The 12,930-nt window shown below is 39.9% G+C and overlaps 1 protein-coding gene across 1 annotated transcript in view; it reads left to right on the forward strand.

The window, feature by feature from the left end:
• The first annotated feature begins 1,064 nt into the window (after positions 1-1,064).
• The window catches only part of tgfbr1b (transforming growth factor, beta receptor 1 b), an 85,144-nt gene continuing 73,278 nt past the window's right edge, over positions 1,065-12,930 (forward strand). Inside the window, exon 1 of the mRNA XM_012854879.3 lies at positions 1,065-1,180. Within this exon, the coding sequence (XP_012710333.1) occupies positions 1,117-1,180 (64 nt within the window). The 5' untranslated portion in view covers positions 1,065-1,116. The remainder of the gene's footprint in view (positions 1,181-12,930) is intronic.

Raw genomic sequence — 12,930 nt, forward strand, 5'->3', positions numbered from 1 at the left:
ATTTCTCCATTGCTACTGTATTGTGTGCAGCTATAGTGATTAAACTAGAATGAGGTTAAGAGAGAATGGAAAGTTCCATTACCTGAGCCATGACGTCCTTTAACTTTGTAGTCTGCATGGTATCCTCTGAAGAGTAATGCAAAAGACAAAACTTTAAAAGACATCAGCATGAAGCATGGCAATTTTTAATGGACCTTTGCAGCTACACATGCTGTCTAATCTGTAGCTGGTGTGTTGTTTTATAACCTGGCCTTGCTTTAATGTGGCACTTAACACATTAAAAATGGTGTCTAATTCACCTTCCACACCCCAATTGTGCAATACTTTGTGTGTCAGTCTATCACATAAAAATAATAGCGGGCAATGGATCTATTTAAATGTGCACAAATTGCTGTGATTGTGTTTGTAAAAACAGAACGAATATAAGGCATGGGTTACATCTGACCAAAGTCTGTCCTTGTATAGCTTATCAAGGAATAACTGCTGCAATGACTGTATCAGTTGTTGATGTGTACCCTAGTTAGAGCCACTGTGACATCTCTTTTTTTTTCCACCTTTCCACTGGAAAATACATGGGTGGGTGTCACAATCCTCTTTGCCTTCAAAACAAGTCTGTGGATGTTTCAGTGTCAGCCTCGGCACTGCAGTGTGGAAAATGTTTAAATAAATGATAAACATCCCAGATCTCAATTATCCCATGACCTTTCCCTTGATGTCTGATTGAAACGTCTTTTTGCTCTCCCATTACATTACACAGACATGTGTTATTACTGCTGTAGAACTGCTGGTATTCTGTACTTTGTAATATGTTTGTCTTGTAAAGGGTCTTGAAACCCTGAGTTGGCGCAATATGAATAAACTCAATTTAACTGAATTTAATAAAGTCATATAACTAGTTTTTAAATTAAAACGTTACCGTTATTGTGAACGGCAAGTGTTTGTTTACAGGGCTGGTAAAGTGGGACGGGGTGTTAGTCTCTCAACCAATCAGCCTATCCCCTCACTGGAACAGACACTGTGAAGGAGGGACCAGATGCTCTCTCAGCCAATGAGCGTTAAGTATCCTCTGAGCTTGGAGAAGTTAGCAGTCGGGTGTCAGTCTGGTCCGTAGCCACGATGGATGCAATACCATGCGTTCTGCTGGTCCTCCTGTTCGGGACAAGGTTACAAGGAAATGACGGTAAGCGTCATTTCGAGGAAATTTACGCGCCGTTTTCTTCCGTGTGGTTTTTAGGGGTTAGGTTCTCGGCTTCGGGGAGTTCCGTTAGTAAAGCTCTTTGTTGAAGGAGCCCGTTAAAAGCAGAGTGTGTGCAACTAAGATGGCGCAGGGTCTGAGGCCAGCTCGCTGCCGCCTGTCTGAGGAATGTTTATTGTCTGGCTGAGGGGGGATATCACAAACAAGCTGGGAGCTTTAGTCGGCGTTGGAGTTAAAGCCGTGGTACTGGTAGCCCTGTAACTGGAGGCTGGCTCCTGGAGCCAGGAAGCCAACAAAGAACAGAGGCGTCCGCTGTTGTTGGGAGAGTTGTGGGCTGTTTCACTCAGCAACTTGTCAGGATTCATCATCAGATGCTTGAGTTTAGCGAAGCAGCAGTCGGCCGTTGACTTCGTGGCCAAGTCGTGGCTTTGGGTTGAGTTTAAAGCTCCAGATGTTTCCCCGGAGACTCTCTCTCTCTCTCTCTCTGGGAAGCAGGGCCGGTTCTAGCCCTTTGGTTGCCCTAGGCGAGATTGAGTTTTGCGCCCCCCCCCCCCCCCCCCCTCACTTTTGCCTTGCGAAATACCAGTACTGTTTTCAGCATCTGTTTAGTGCTTCATTGAGTTGTGTTTACAGTTCCACAAAGAGTGCTGTGCGGTGAATTGTGCCTACAGTTGTGCAGTGTGTGTTACAAAATTGCAAATTGAGTGCAAAGCAGTGTTTGTTCTTTTAGTTTTGTGAACTCAGTGAGTGGATTTGCTATAAGTACTAATAGTTTTAGAAATTGTGCTATAAGAATCAAGGGTTGTGTTTAAGCATTCAGAAAAAACTGTTACTTAGCATGGAGTGATGCATAGACAACAAATACCAGAATAGGTTTCAGAACCGTTTTATTTTTATTATTTTAAATAATTTATTACACACTCAAAGTTAGGACTGTGCAAAAACACTCTTAACCATCTGTAAGGACACTTAGGTAAAGTATAACTAATAAACTGGATTTTGATGATTATTTGTACATCCATTTTGAATACTCAATGCAGATAATCACTACAAAATATTTTATTTATATTAGTATCCTCCACCCATTCTCAAGCTAATAATATAGCACATAATTCTGCTGCATATATACTGAGATAATTAGATGTCCTTTTTGAAATAATCTTTGTCAGGAATCACCATTGCTATACTAGTTGCTTCACTCTTGTCTTTTTTTTTTTTTCCATGTATCTATGTCTACATGTGTGTTGTCTTTTACTTTCCTGTATCTGCTTATTCACTTGTGTGTAAATGCACCCCAGCAATCAAAAAAATTGTTATGAGAAATTTTACCCACTGCTGCTTTTTTTTTTAGATGCTGCTAGCAGAGCTGGAGAAAATAAAAACTAAGCAGGTTGATGCAGCATAAGAGCCCCCATCACTGACACGTTCATTTGTGAAACCAACAAAAGATTATGCCATCAATCTCTCATTCAGTCGATTTTCAAAAAGACCATGAAATAATTTTATTAGTAATTGCTTATATTACATAATAACCACAACAATTTTGTTTACATGCATGTTTTAGATTTTATTCTTTCAGCTTGGGTATTTTTTTTAACTGCCAACAGGTGACCTCTAAAGGTAAAGGCATCTTCATGTCCTGGGGGTGGGAAGTGGGCCCTCCTACAGCTGACTGCACACAAGAGTATCACAGCCCTGGTATCTTTGCCTAAATAGTCCCAACACCATCTCACAAATTGTCTATAGGCTATATGTCTATACTGTTGCTTGTATTGGGATCAAGCAACCTGCAATGTCCAAGCATTTAGACACACCGCTTCCATGCCAGGATGGTCTGTGATACAGCCAGGGATTTCTCCATCCATCTCCTCTCTGGTTTCTTCAATCTTAGCAACAACCAAGCCGATTTCCTGGCAACAGATGCACTCTCTCACAGAATCCATTATTGGCAGTGAGAACAGGAACACCTAAAAAATAAGATTGATTAATTGTATATTTGTATATGAATTACACACCATAATTGATTTGCTAAATTCACTATTAATGCATTTATGGTAAGTTGGAAATTGATTTAAATTTCAGGAAATATTTAGGCCTCAATATTACTCAGTGTATATTTTTGATATATTATTTTTGACCTTTGTCATGCTAGTATGTAGGTAGGCTAAATATTAATGTACAGAGACTGTTTTCAAAATGTTGTCAAGTGATTGTTTATGATAAGTAGCACCTCATCATTGGGCCTAACTAGGCCATGACATAAATTAATTTTTAGTTGTGAATAAATGCTCATTCATTTTAGTGATACATTTTGTCCTCATCTCTTTATTTAAGATAAGATAAGATAGATTTTATTGATCTCACAGTGGAGAAATTCACGTGTCACTTCGGCTCAATAAAAGTGACAAAACACCGATTATGTTGGCGTTTAAAATAACACAAAACAGCGCAAGAAGACCTCGTTTATTTATTTTTATTTTGTAATTTTGTAGACAGCTGCCGATTAAACTAATGTTACAACCTTGATATGATTATATGCGTTGTTTTACCGAATAATCAATTATAAGCGCCGTGAAAACAGCTGCAATGCACGCTCCCGACAAAGGGGGGGGGGGACAGATTTTCACAGGGGAATTGAATTTCGCACAACACCGGCATTTTAGTCATTAAATATCTATGGTGCCTAAAAGAAAATTATGTCAACATACGAAAAAACATTTGAACTGTGTAGTTAAAAGAAAAAACTTGTCCTACCATTCATCTAATCTCCTGACGTCCAATCTCCACTCGCCTATAGCAATCGCCGGCCCTGATGGGAAGCGATTGTTTCTAACTTAGTAACTAATATCTCATCTCTTTACTTCAATTTGCGGAATTGTTGTGGGTATTGGACAAAAGACAAATACATTTCCTTTGGTTTTTAATCACTTTTTCAATTATGAACCAGCTGGAACTAATTACGTAGCGGATGGAGGGGAACTTGGATCACCTTTTAGCAGGTTCAGTTCAGTTTCACTCGGAGCTTGAGATGACAACTGAGGGGAGTTTGAATGCTGAGCTGAAGACATCTTCTGATTGGTCTTCTGGTTAAAGGGCTAGTTGCCTGTTTAACGGGTCGGAGTTAGGTTGACCAGCTTTACTTCCACATGTTGAACAAGGAGACTGGTTGAATCTGAACATAGTCATTAAATTAGTTATTTTACTGGTTTCTCAAGCGGAATAAAAGTTTCTCAAATTACGATCAGTGCCTCATTGAATCTGCAGCCACAGCTGAATAACTAACCTGACTCTTGCCAGATGGATGTAGTTCCACCGAGCTCCACACGGCTCCACACATCTATCTGGAATCACTGCCATTGGGAGGGATTTCAGTACCACATAAAATGGACGAGCCAATCAGGATCGTCAGGCGGGATTTTTGTAGATGTGATCTATCAGAGAAGCACCTGCAAAAGCTATCCCGGAAATGTCTCAGCGTGTCATGATGGAGTAAAAAAGTTTAACGCAGCAAGACGTATTTACCTGGTCCTGCGACTGTCCCACCGCAGTAGAATTGCTGAGCCGAACGCGCCCTCCTCGCCCTGCCGGCGTTGCAGATTGGCCGAAAACAAACTAACCACCCGACAGAGACTCTGCGCCCGTCTGCTTAGCAAAATCAGAGACGTCCCCGGTTTTCATCAGAGAAATATGGTCACCCTCTAAAACTGCTGCTGCTATTTCATCAGTGTTGTCCAATCTACTGAATATTAATTCTTTAAAAGAACACCAGAGAATGGCTTTTGTTAGCGGAAACGATGGTTTCGGTTTCTATGTGAAGTTGAAGTTATCACGTCAGTAAAGATGACTGACAAGTGGTTTATCCAATCATATGCAAGTATTTTTGATATGGGCCCTCCTTCTGAAATACACCTCCAATGGAGCGATCCCAGATGGATGTGTGGAGCTCTGCCGAACGAAATCTAAATGGCCAGAGTCAGGTTAGAATAACTCAGTCCAGCTTTAAGTCAACACTGTTCAGGTTGGACTAGTTAAGGTGGTTAAAACTAGAGGCTGGCTATCTCTGGATGAAACCAGTTTACTCTTTACACTTAAGATCTGACCGGCCGTCTCTGATTTTGATCAGTCTAGATTTTTTTTGGCCTTTGACCTGCCAAAGTTAAGGAAAACTAACCATATCCCAGTCTAATTTGTTGGTCCCTGGAAAGAAGTTTCTTTGAAATGAGCCTTCCACGTTGCTACAAATAGAGTAGAGGTTTTACAGATCATAAACTGTTTGAAAGAGTATTGTTTTCATTTGCAGAATAATATATTCAGAGTAGGGCTGGACGATAAAGAAAAAAAGCTTATCGATAAAAGAAAAATGCATATTGATCGATATCGATAATTATTGAAAATATTTAAAACCATATTTTATGTGCAGCTCTGCCTGGACATTTTATGATATTGCTAAATGATTTAAATTTAATAAAGAACACAAACACAGAATTCCAATTAAATCTAGCCTATTTAATTAAATAGCCTATTTAGGTGGGAATAGTACACTAGTTACTTAGGTTTCAGGTCCGAGGTTGTGGCGTGTAAGGACGCAGACTGCAGCTCATTTTGCACTGATTCCCGGCACTCGTTGCACAATTTAGGGGGCGCTGTTAGAGAAAAACTTGCGTCCCGGAACTTTATATCGCGGACTTTATACCTCGCGGAGTGGCGAGTAATTGTTTGAAGCCAGTTTTCTTTAACTGCAGACAACAGCAGCATGCCCACAGTGTCGCACGGGGCTGCACAGCTCGCGCAGCAGCGCGTGCGGAGTGAGCGGCTGACGTGATGAAACAAGTTTGTTGCGTTACCAGACTTTGTTTTTACCGGTTTCTTGCAAGTTTTACAAATCACTGTGGTTTATTTCTGTCAGGCTGGCGAACTAGTAAAACCCCGTTTTGGGACCGTTTCCTCCGTCGCTCCTTGCTGCGACATATTCACGTGCTCTGTCTTGTGGTTTGAGAGGGCGGCGCTTTGTGACGGCGTGCCTGGGTCCGCGATTACGATTGGTCGAGAGGAAGTAGTGACTGTAGCATCAACTAATAAGATAAGGAAGGAAGGAAAACTGTTTCTATCGAACTTTTATCGACCCTATTTTTTCCTATCGCGCCACACGTCTATCGATCGATGTATATTGTTATTGAATTATCGTCCAGCCCTAAGTCAGAGCTCTTCTAAGTAGTTTAGATTTAGCAATAAAGTATAAATAACTATAGTGCATCAACAAAATCTTGGAATCAGATGCTTACTTCAGCACTGTGCACATATATTGTTTATGTTTTTACACTGTAAGTAACAATAGTGCTATCCAACCCAGTGATGTCCTCCCAGAACCTAGAGGTAATTCTGCTAAACACAGTTTTGCAGCAAGGAAACATATCTTCCAATATCCATTTTTTCAGCCCTTTGTGTACTTGGAGTGTCTAGGAGTGCAGAAAAGGTGAATGTACAGTTGTGGTCAAAAGTGTACATACACTTGTAAAAAAATCATAATGTTATGGCTGTCTTGAGTCTTCAATAAGTTCTACAACTCTTATTTTTCTGTGATAGAGTGATCGGAACACATACATGTTTGTCACAAAAAACAGTCATAAAGTTTGGTTCTTTCATAAATTTATTATGGGTCTGCTGAAAATGTCACCAAATCTGCTGGGTCAAAAATATACATACAGCAACAAAATTTGTCAACTTTGGTGATGTAGCGAGTTGTGTCAATCAAATTAGCTTCATGTCATGGCCTCTTCACTTCTTCTAAGTGATTCTGATTGACTACAGCTGTTGACTTCTCATGAGCCCATTTAAATAGGGCTCATTTGACCCAGTGATTAGACTCAGCTACAAAAGCTACAATGGGAAAGTCAAAGGAACTCAGTGTGGATCTGAAAAAGCGAATTATTGACTTGAACAAGTCAGGGAAGTCACTTGGAGCCATTTCAAAGCAGCTACAGGTCCCAAGAGCAACTGTGCAGACAATTATACGCAAGTATAAAGTGCATGGAACAGTTGTGTCACTGCCACGATCAGGAAGAAAACGCAAGCTATCACATGCTGCCGAGAGGAAATTGGTCAGGATGGTCAAGAGTCAACCAAGAATCACCAAGAAGCAGGTCTGCAAGGATTTGGAAGCTGATGGAACACAGGTGTCAGTCTCCACAGTCAAGCGTGTTTTACATCGGCATGGACTGAGAGGCTGCCGTGCAAGAAAGAAGCCCTTGCTCCAGAAAAGGCACCTTATGACTCGGCTGAAGTTTGCTGCTGATCACATGGACAAAGATAAAACCTTCTGGAGGAAAGTTCTCTGGTCAGACGAAACAAAAATTGAGCTGTTTGGCCACAACACCCAGCAATATGTTTGGAGGAGAAAAGGTGAGGCCTTTAATCCCAGGAACACCATGCCTACTGTCAAGCATGGTGGTGGTAGTATTATGCTCTGGGGATGTTTTGCTGCCAGTGGAACTGGTTCTTTGCAGAAAGTAAATGGGATAATGAAGAAGGAGGATTACCTCCAAATTCTGCAGGAAAACTTAAAACCATCAGCCCGAAGGTTGGGTCTTGGGCACAGTTGGGTGTTCCAACAAGACAATGACCCAAAACACACATCAAAAGTGGTAAAGGAATGGCTAAACCAGGCTAGAATTAAGGTTTTAGAATGGCCTTCCCAAAGTCCTGACTTAAACCCCATTGAGAACATGTGGACAGTGCTAAAGAAACAGGTTCATGCAATAAAACCATCACATTTAGCTGAACTGCACCAATTCTGTCAAGAAGAGTGGTCAAACATTCGACCTGAAGCTTGCCAGGACCTTGTGGATGGCTACCAAAAGCGCCTAGTTGCCGTGAAAATGGCCAAGGGACATGTAACCAAATACTAATGTTGCTGTATGTATATTTTTGACCCAGCAGATTTGGTGACATTTTCAGCAGACCCATAATAAATTTATGAAAGAACCAAACTTTATGACTGTTTTTTGTGACAAACATGTATGTGTTCCGATCACTCTATCACAGAAAAATAAGAGTTGTAGAACTTATTGAAGACTCAAGACAGCCATAACATTATGATTTTTTTACAAGTGTATGTACACTTTTGACCACAACTGTAGATATTGTTCTATTCATTTTGGGTCATTCTTTTCAAGCTGTTCACATTTTCTGTTTTCTATCACATTTTTTTTTAACAATGGCGTAACAGTATTTTGCTGTGAAGCTGCTAAACAAGGTTCTGGGCCTCCAGCTTACCAGTCTTGCAAATCCATCATTTTTATTTCTGAGTGATTTTTGTAGTCCAAGTTTAAGGATGCTGAAGCTACAAGTGGATCACTCATCGGTTGTTCATTATACCATCCCCCATCATACTCTAAAAATGGCCTACCAGGGTGAAGTTAAACGCTTTGTGACTTGGAGGGGTGTGAAGTGCTTCCTTTAGATTTAAAGGGCCAGCACCAAAACGAGGTGCTCTCAGGTGAACCTCAGGACAGGGGTAAAAGGGGAAGATGTGCGGGTAAATTAACGAGAATTTCAGACCACATGATTGCAGTTCCACTTTATACAGACCACAACTGGATGATTTCAGTGTGAAAAGGAAGAACAGAACAGCATATATCCACTTTATATGGATTTGAGTTAAATGGTGTAGAAGCCAGCCCAGTTTTCTCTTATTTAGTTAGACGAAGATGGAGTTTCCCTAAAGAGTCCAATGTTATCTGGGTTATAGATGAGCAAGATTGAGCTTCCTTGCAGAAAGGATAAAATAGTCTGTGCATCTCTAGCTGCTGATAATAGAGCTGCATCACTGCCACTTTAAAGCTGGTCCTCTGCTGGAAATGTTTTACACTTTTTACACAGTAATGTGGTGCTTTCCCTCTCCAAAAGCCAGCACATAATTGTTGGATGAGAGGGCTTTTCTTATATAAACCAGTAAACAGAGAGCCAATATTCTTTTTTTCTCATTGATTCGTAGACTAACACATTTTCTTTGTGTGTGTGTAGAGAAAGGGAGAGAGACTGAGAGAGCGAGAAAGCCTCTATGAGTGGAGCAGCGAGAATTTTCAAATGGCATGAACAGCGATCCCATAAAAACCACAGTTGTCCTCATATACCCTATTGTTGCTGCCGTAGCTGCTGGCTGGGTGTTAAATTGATATGTTGGTTGTGGGACACACAAGAGGGGAGGGAATTCCGCTTTCTTTGTCCAACAACAGGATTGTCATGGCAGGGGTCTGTGCATGCGTGCGTCGAGCAGAATCATTTCCATCTGAATAGAATCCAATCTGGTAGTGTCTACAACTCGAGCAGACCTCGTACATCCGGCTGCAATGTTGGCGAGGTTCAATTCCAAATGTTCGCCTCGACAAAAGCGGCAGACGGGAGCAGAGCGCATCTTTTCTGATACCTCTGCCGTCGCGTTCCTGCTCAGCACCACACCCTGCAGCCTCCACAGTTGCCACAGCAGCATCTACACACTCAGGCATCTACAGTGGGTTCAGATAGCTGGGGTGCACAATATTCTCCTTGCCCTTCCAACTCTTTCCTTATTCTCACACAGGCTTATTTTGCCGTTTACATATGTCGCATATAGGTTATTGTCCTTTACATGCGCAGTGGCTGCCTCACGTCTTCCTCACTTCCTGTCACGTCACTGTGGTGTTTACACCCATTTAGTTTTTTAGTTACATCCACATTCCTTCAACACGGAGCTTAATTGGATCACATCCTCCAGCAGTCATACTGTCCTGACCAGCACTCTGGCAGTCTGACATTTGGGTTGTCATATCTAGGTTCCAATAGGTTTGGATTTCCAACTTAATGTTGACTTTTCACATCACATCTAGGGATGCAAGTTATCAATTAAGGAGTTACTCTTATGTTGACTGGTCTTATACATCAACTAATTGTTAATTGATAAGCAGCCATGTTCTTAAAAAGTTCTTTAGTGTTCTCTTTTTAGGGCTGTCATAAACGATTATTTTAGTAATCGATTATTCTATCAATTATTCTGACAGTTAATCGAACAGTCAGATAAAACATTTTTTGCATAATTATTTAAGCTTGTTTCATGAGTAATAGAAATAAAGGAAAGATAATGCAATTCTTTCTTGGATAACAAGGCTAAATCTGCAGCTAAAAAGTTATAGGATCAGCATTTTAAAAGCTCAGCCCTTTCTGGTTGACTTGACATGAATACAGTACAGCTGCCTCTGTAGGGGAAATGGTCACAAACAAAAGAAATGCAGAGTTTCACTGGATCTTGAATTGTTTCCATTACTTCGCTAGGAGATGCTAATAGCTGTTAGCCGTGTCCTTGTTTTATCACCTACTGTGTGTGTATATATATATATATATATATATATATATATATATATATATATATATATATATATATATATATATATATATATATATATATATAAAAATATATATATATATATATATATATATATAAATAACATTTAAATAAATAAAAATATTTCAAATAATCTGGCTATGCACCACATTAAGGTTGTCGGATTCCTTAAACCTTTTCTTCAAGACTGGTGGTCCGCTTCAGTTTGACAAATCCCAAATTGTGTTGAGTAACGACTAGTAGTCTTTTTTTTCCATGCAGGTGCAAACATGTACAATTCTGACTCGATCAACAAACGTCAAAGCTCGATTATCTTAATGTTGTGATCTATATTGTTCAGTTTTTCACTCTTTAAAGGGGGGCACAAAAGAAAACATTTGAGAACCACTGGTTAAGGTTGGGTATGTACTGGCAATGGTTGGGGTTAGGCCATAAAAAGGGTTGAAAATGAATGGAAGTCAAGGCATGGTCCTCAGTAAGTATTTAAAACAAGGATGTGCGTGTGTGTGTCAGAGTGGAGGAATTCCAGGCGCTTCCAGGGTGACCCCTGCTGCCTGTTGTCCAGGTGCAAGGAACCACAACTAATTGTAAAGGTTTAATGTACGCCAGTTGCAAACAGATTCAACGGCACACACGCAGTAATGAGTAACTGTGGATCTGTTTTTAAAGTGCAGATGGCTATTGCTTTTTCAGGTCAGGTGAGATAGTTTTTGAACCTTCAAATGTTTGCGAAGTCAAGACTTGTGCTCTGAGAATCTGTTGTGGTAAGCAAAATCTTACAGAAATTACAGATATTGTTCTTCAAGTGGCAGTAAGGTTGGACATTTGAACACCTTCCATTAGTGTTTACTCAATTGAGGACTCACTGATTAGACTTCATTTAAAAAGGTGTAATACAGAACCGTGTGGTAGGGGAAGAGCTGAAAAGCTCAGACAGAACAGAACAATAAAAATTCTAGTATACTGGAATGTTATAGAACTATGGTGACTAGGGTTACATGATATTAGAAAATTTGTGATATTAGTAGTTGTTGCAATAACGATAAAGTGTGCAATAAATACAGAAAACAGCTCATATGTGAGTCAATTCAAGCTCATATGTGAGTCAAGGCAGGTGAGCGAATACTTTAGGCGATATATATATAGATATATATATATCTATATATATATCTCTATATCTCTCTCTCTCTCTCTCTCTCTCTCTCTCTCTCTCTCTCTATCTATATATATATATATATATATATATATATATATATATATATATATATATATATATATATATATATATATATATATATATATATATATATATATAAACATATAAAGCGTATCAGGTATTGTGGAATTCAGAAATTATTTAAGTTAAGAGAGAGTAAATATAATTTAAGAGGGAAGATCACATCTTTTCAGTTCTAAATAGATCCAAATACCACAGCAGTGTTCCCAGGTATGTGCAATTACAATCCAAATAACGCTGAAGGCCACAGCCACCAAAGTAAAAGGCTAACTTGTTTTTTCTTTTTATGATTGTTTCATCCCGTCATTCAGATACTTTCATCAGTTGCTCATGTATTGTTTTATTGAAATAGCTGTTTCTAAAGTCCAGTGAATCAAAGAAACCTTAATATTTTTCATAAAGGGTGTAATTAAAGCAGAGCTATCAGTATGGTTCTCGTTATTTTTAGACCAGTCGGACCTCTAGGAACCAGTGGAAGGAAATGACAGCAAAGCAGCGATGTTCCAATTGGCAGTCAGTAGGTTGACTGAGTTAGTTAAAAGTAAAGGATGGACCAGGTTGTTTCTCTGTTTTAGGGCTATTAATCTACTAAACAACCAACTCATTTTTAAAGTCAGGCAGGAGCCATTCCTGATGTACCAGGGGTGTAGCGGTCTGATAACTTGATCGTGGATGAGAAGTATCTGACACAGTAGAACCCAAACAACCAGTTAATGCTGGTATGGTCTAAGCGGTGAGGCCTCAGCCTCCCAGAACATTCCCATCTCTGACCTCCATTACCAGCCTCTACTTCTCTCCTCCCCCACTTTATTCCTTCTGACCTCAGGTGGCTTCTTCTCTCTCTCTCTCTCTCTCTCTCTCTCTCTCTCTCTCTCTCTCTCTCTTTCTCTCTCTCTCTCTCTCATAATTAAATTTATCATTGACATGCAAACAAACCCAAAGAAATGTAAGCAGGAGGACGCTGTTTGGTTCTGTTGCTACATTCTGTATTCATTTAAACTTGAGGGCTGCTTTGATTTAGTTAAAAACAACTAAAATGTGGGTGTCATTTTTTCTGGGCAGCAGCAGCTGTCAGGATGTCCATCCCTTAGGTCAGGCTTCTGCATATTTATAAGAGCAGAC

Source organism: Fundulus heteroclitus, chromosome 21 (assembly GCF_011125445.2).
Source record: "Fundulus heteroclitus isolate FHET01 chromosome 21, MU-UCD_Fhet_4.1, whole genome shotgun sequence".
NCBI lineage: Eukaryota > Metazoa > Chordata > Actinopteri > Cyprinodontiformes > Fundulidae > Fundulus > Fundulus heteroclitus.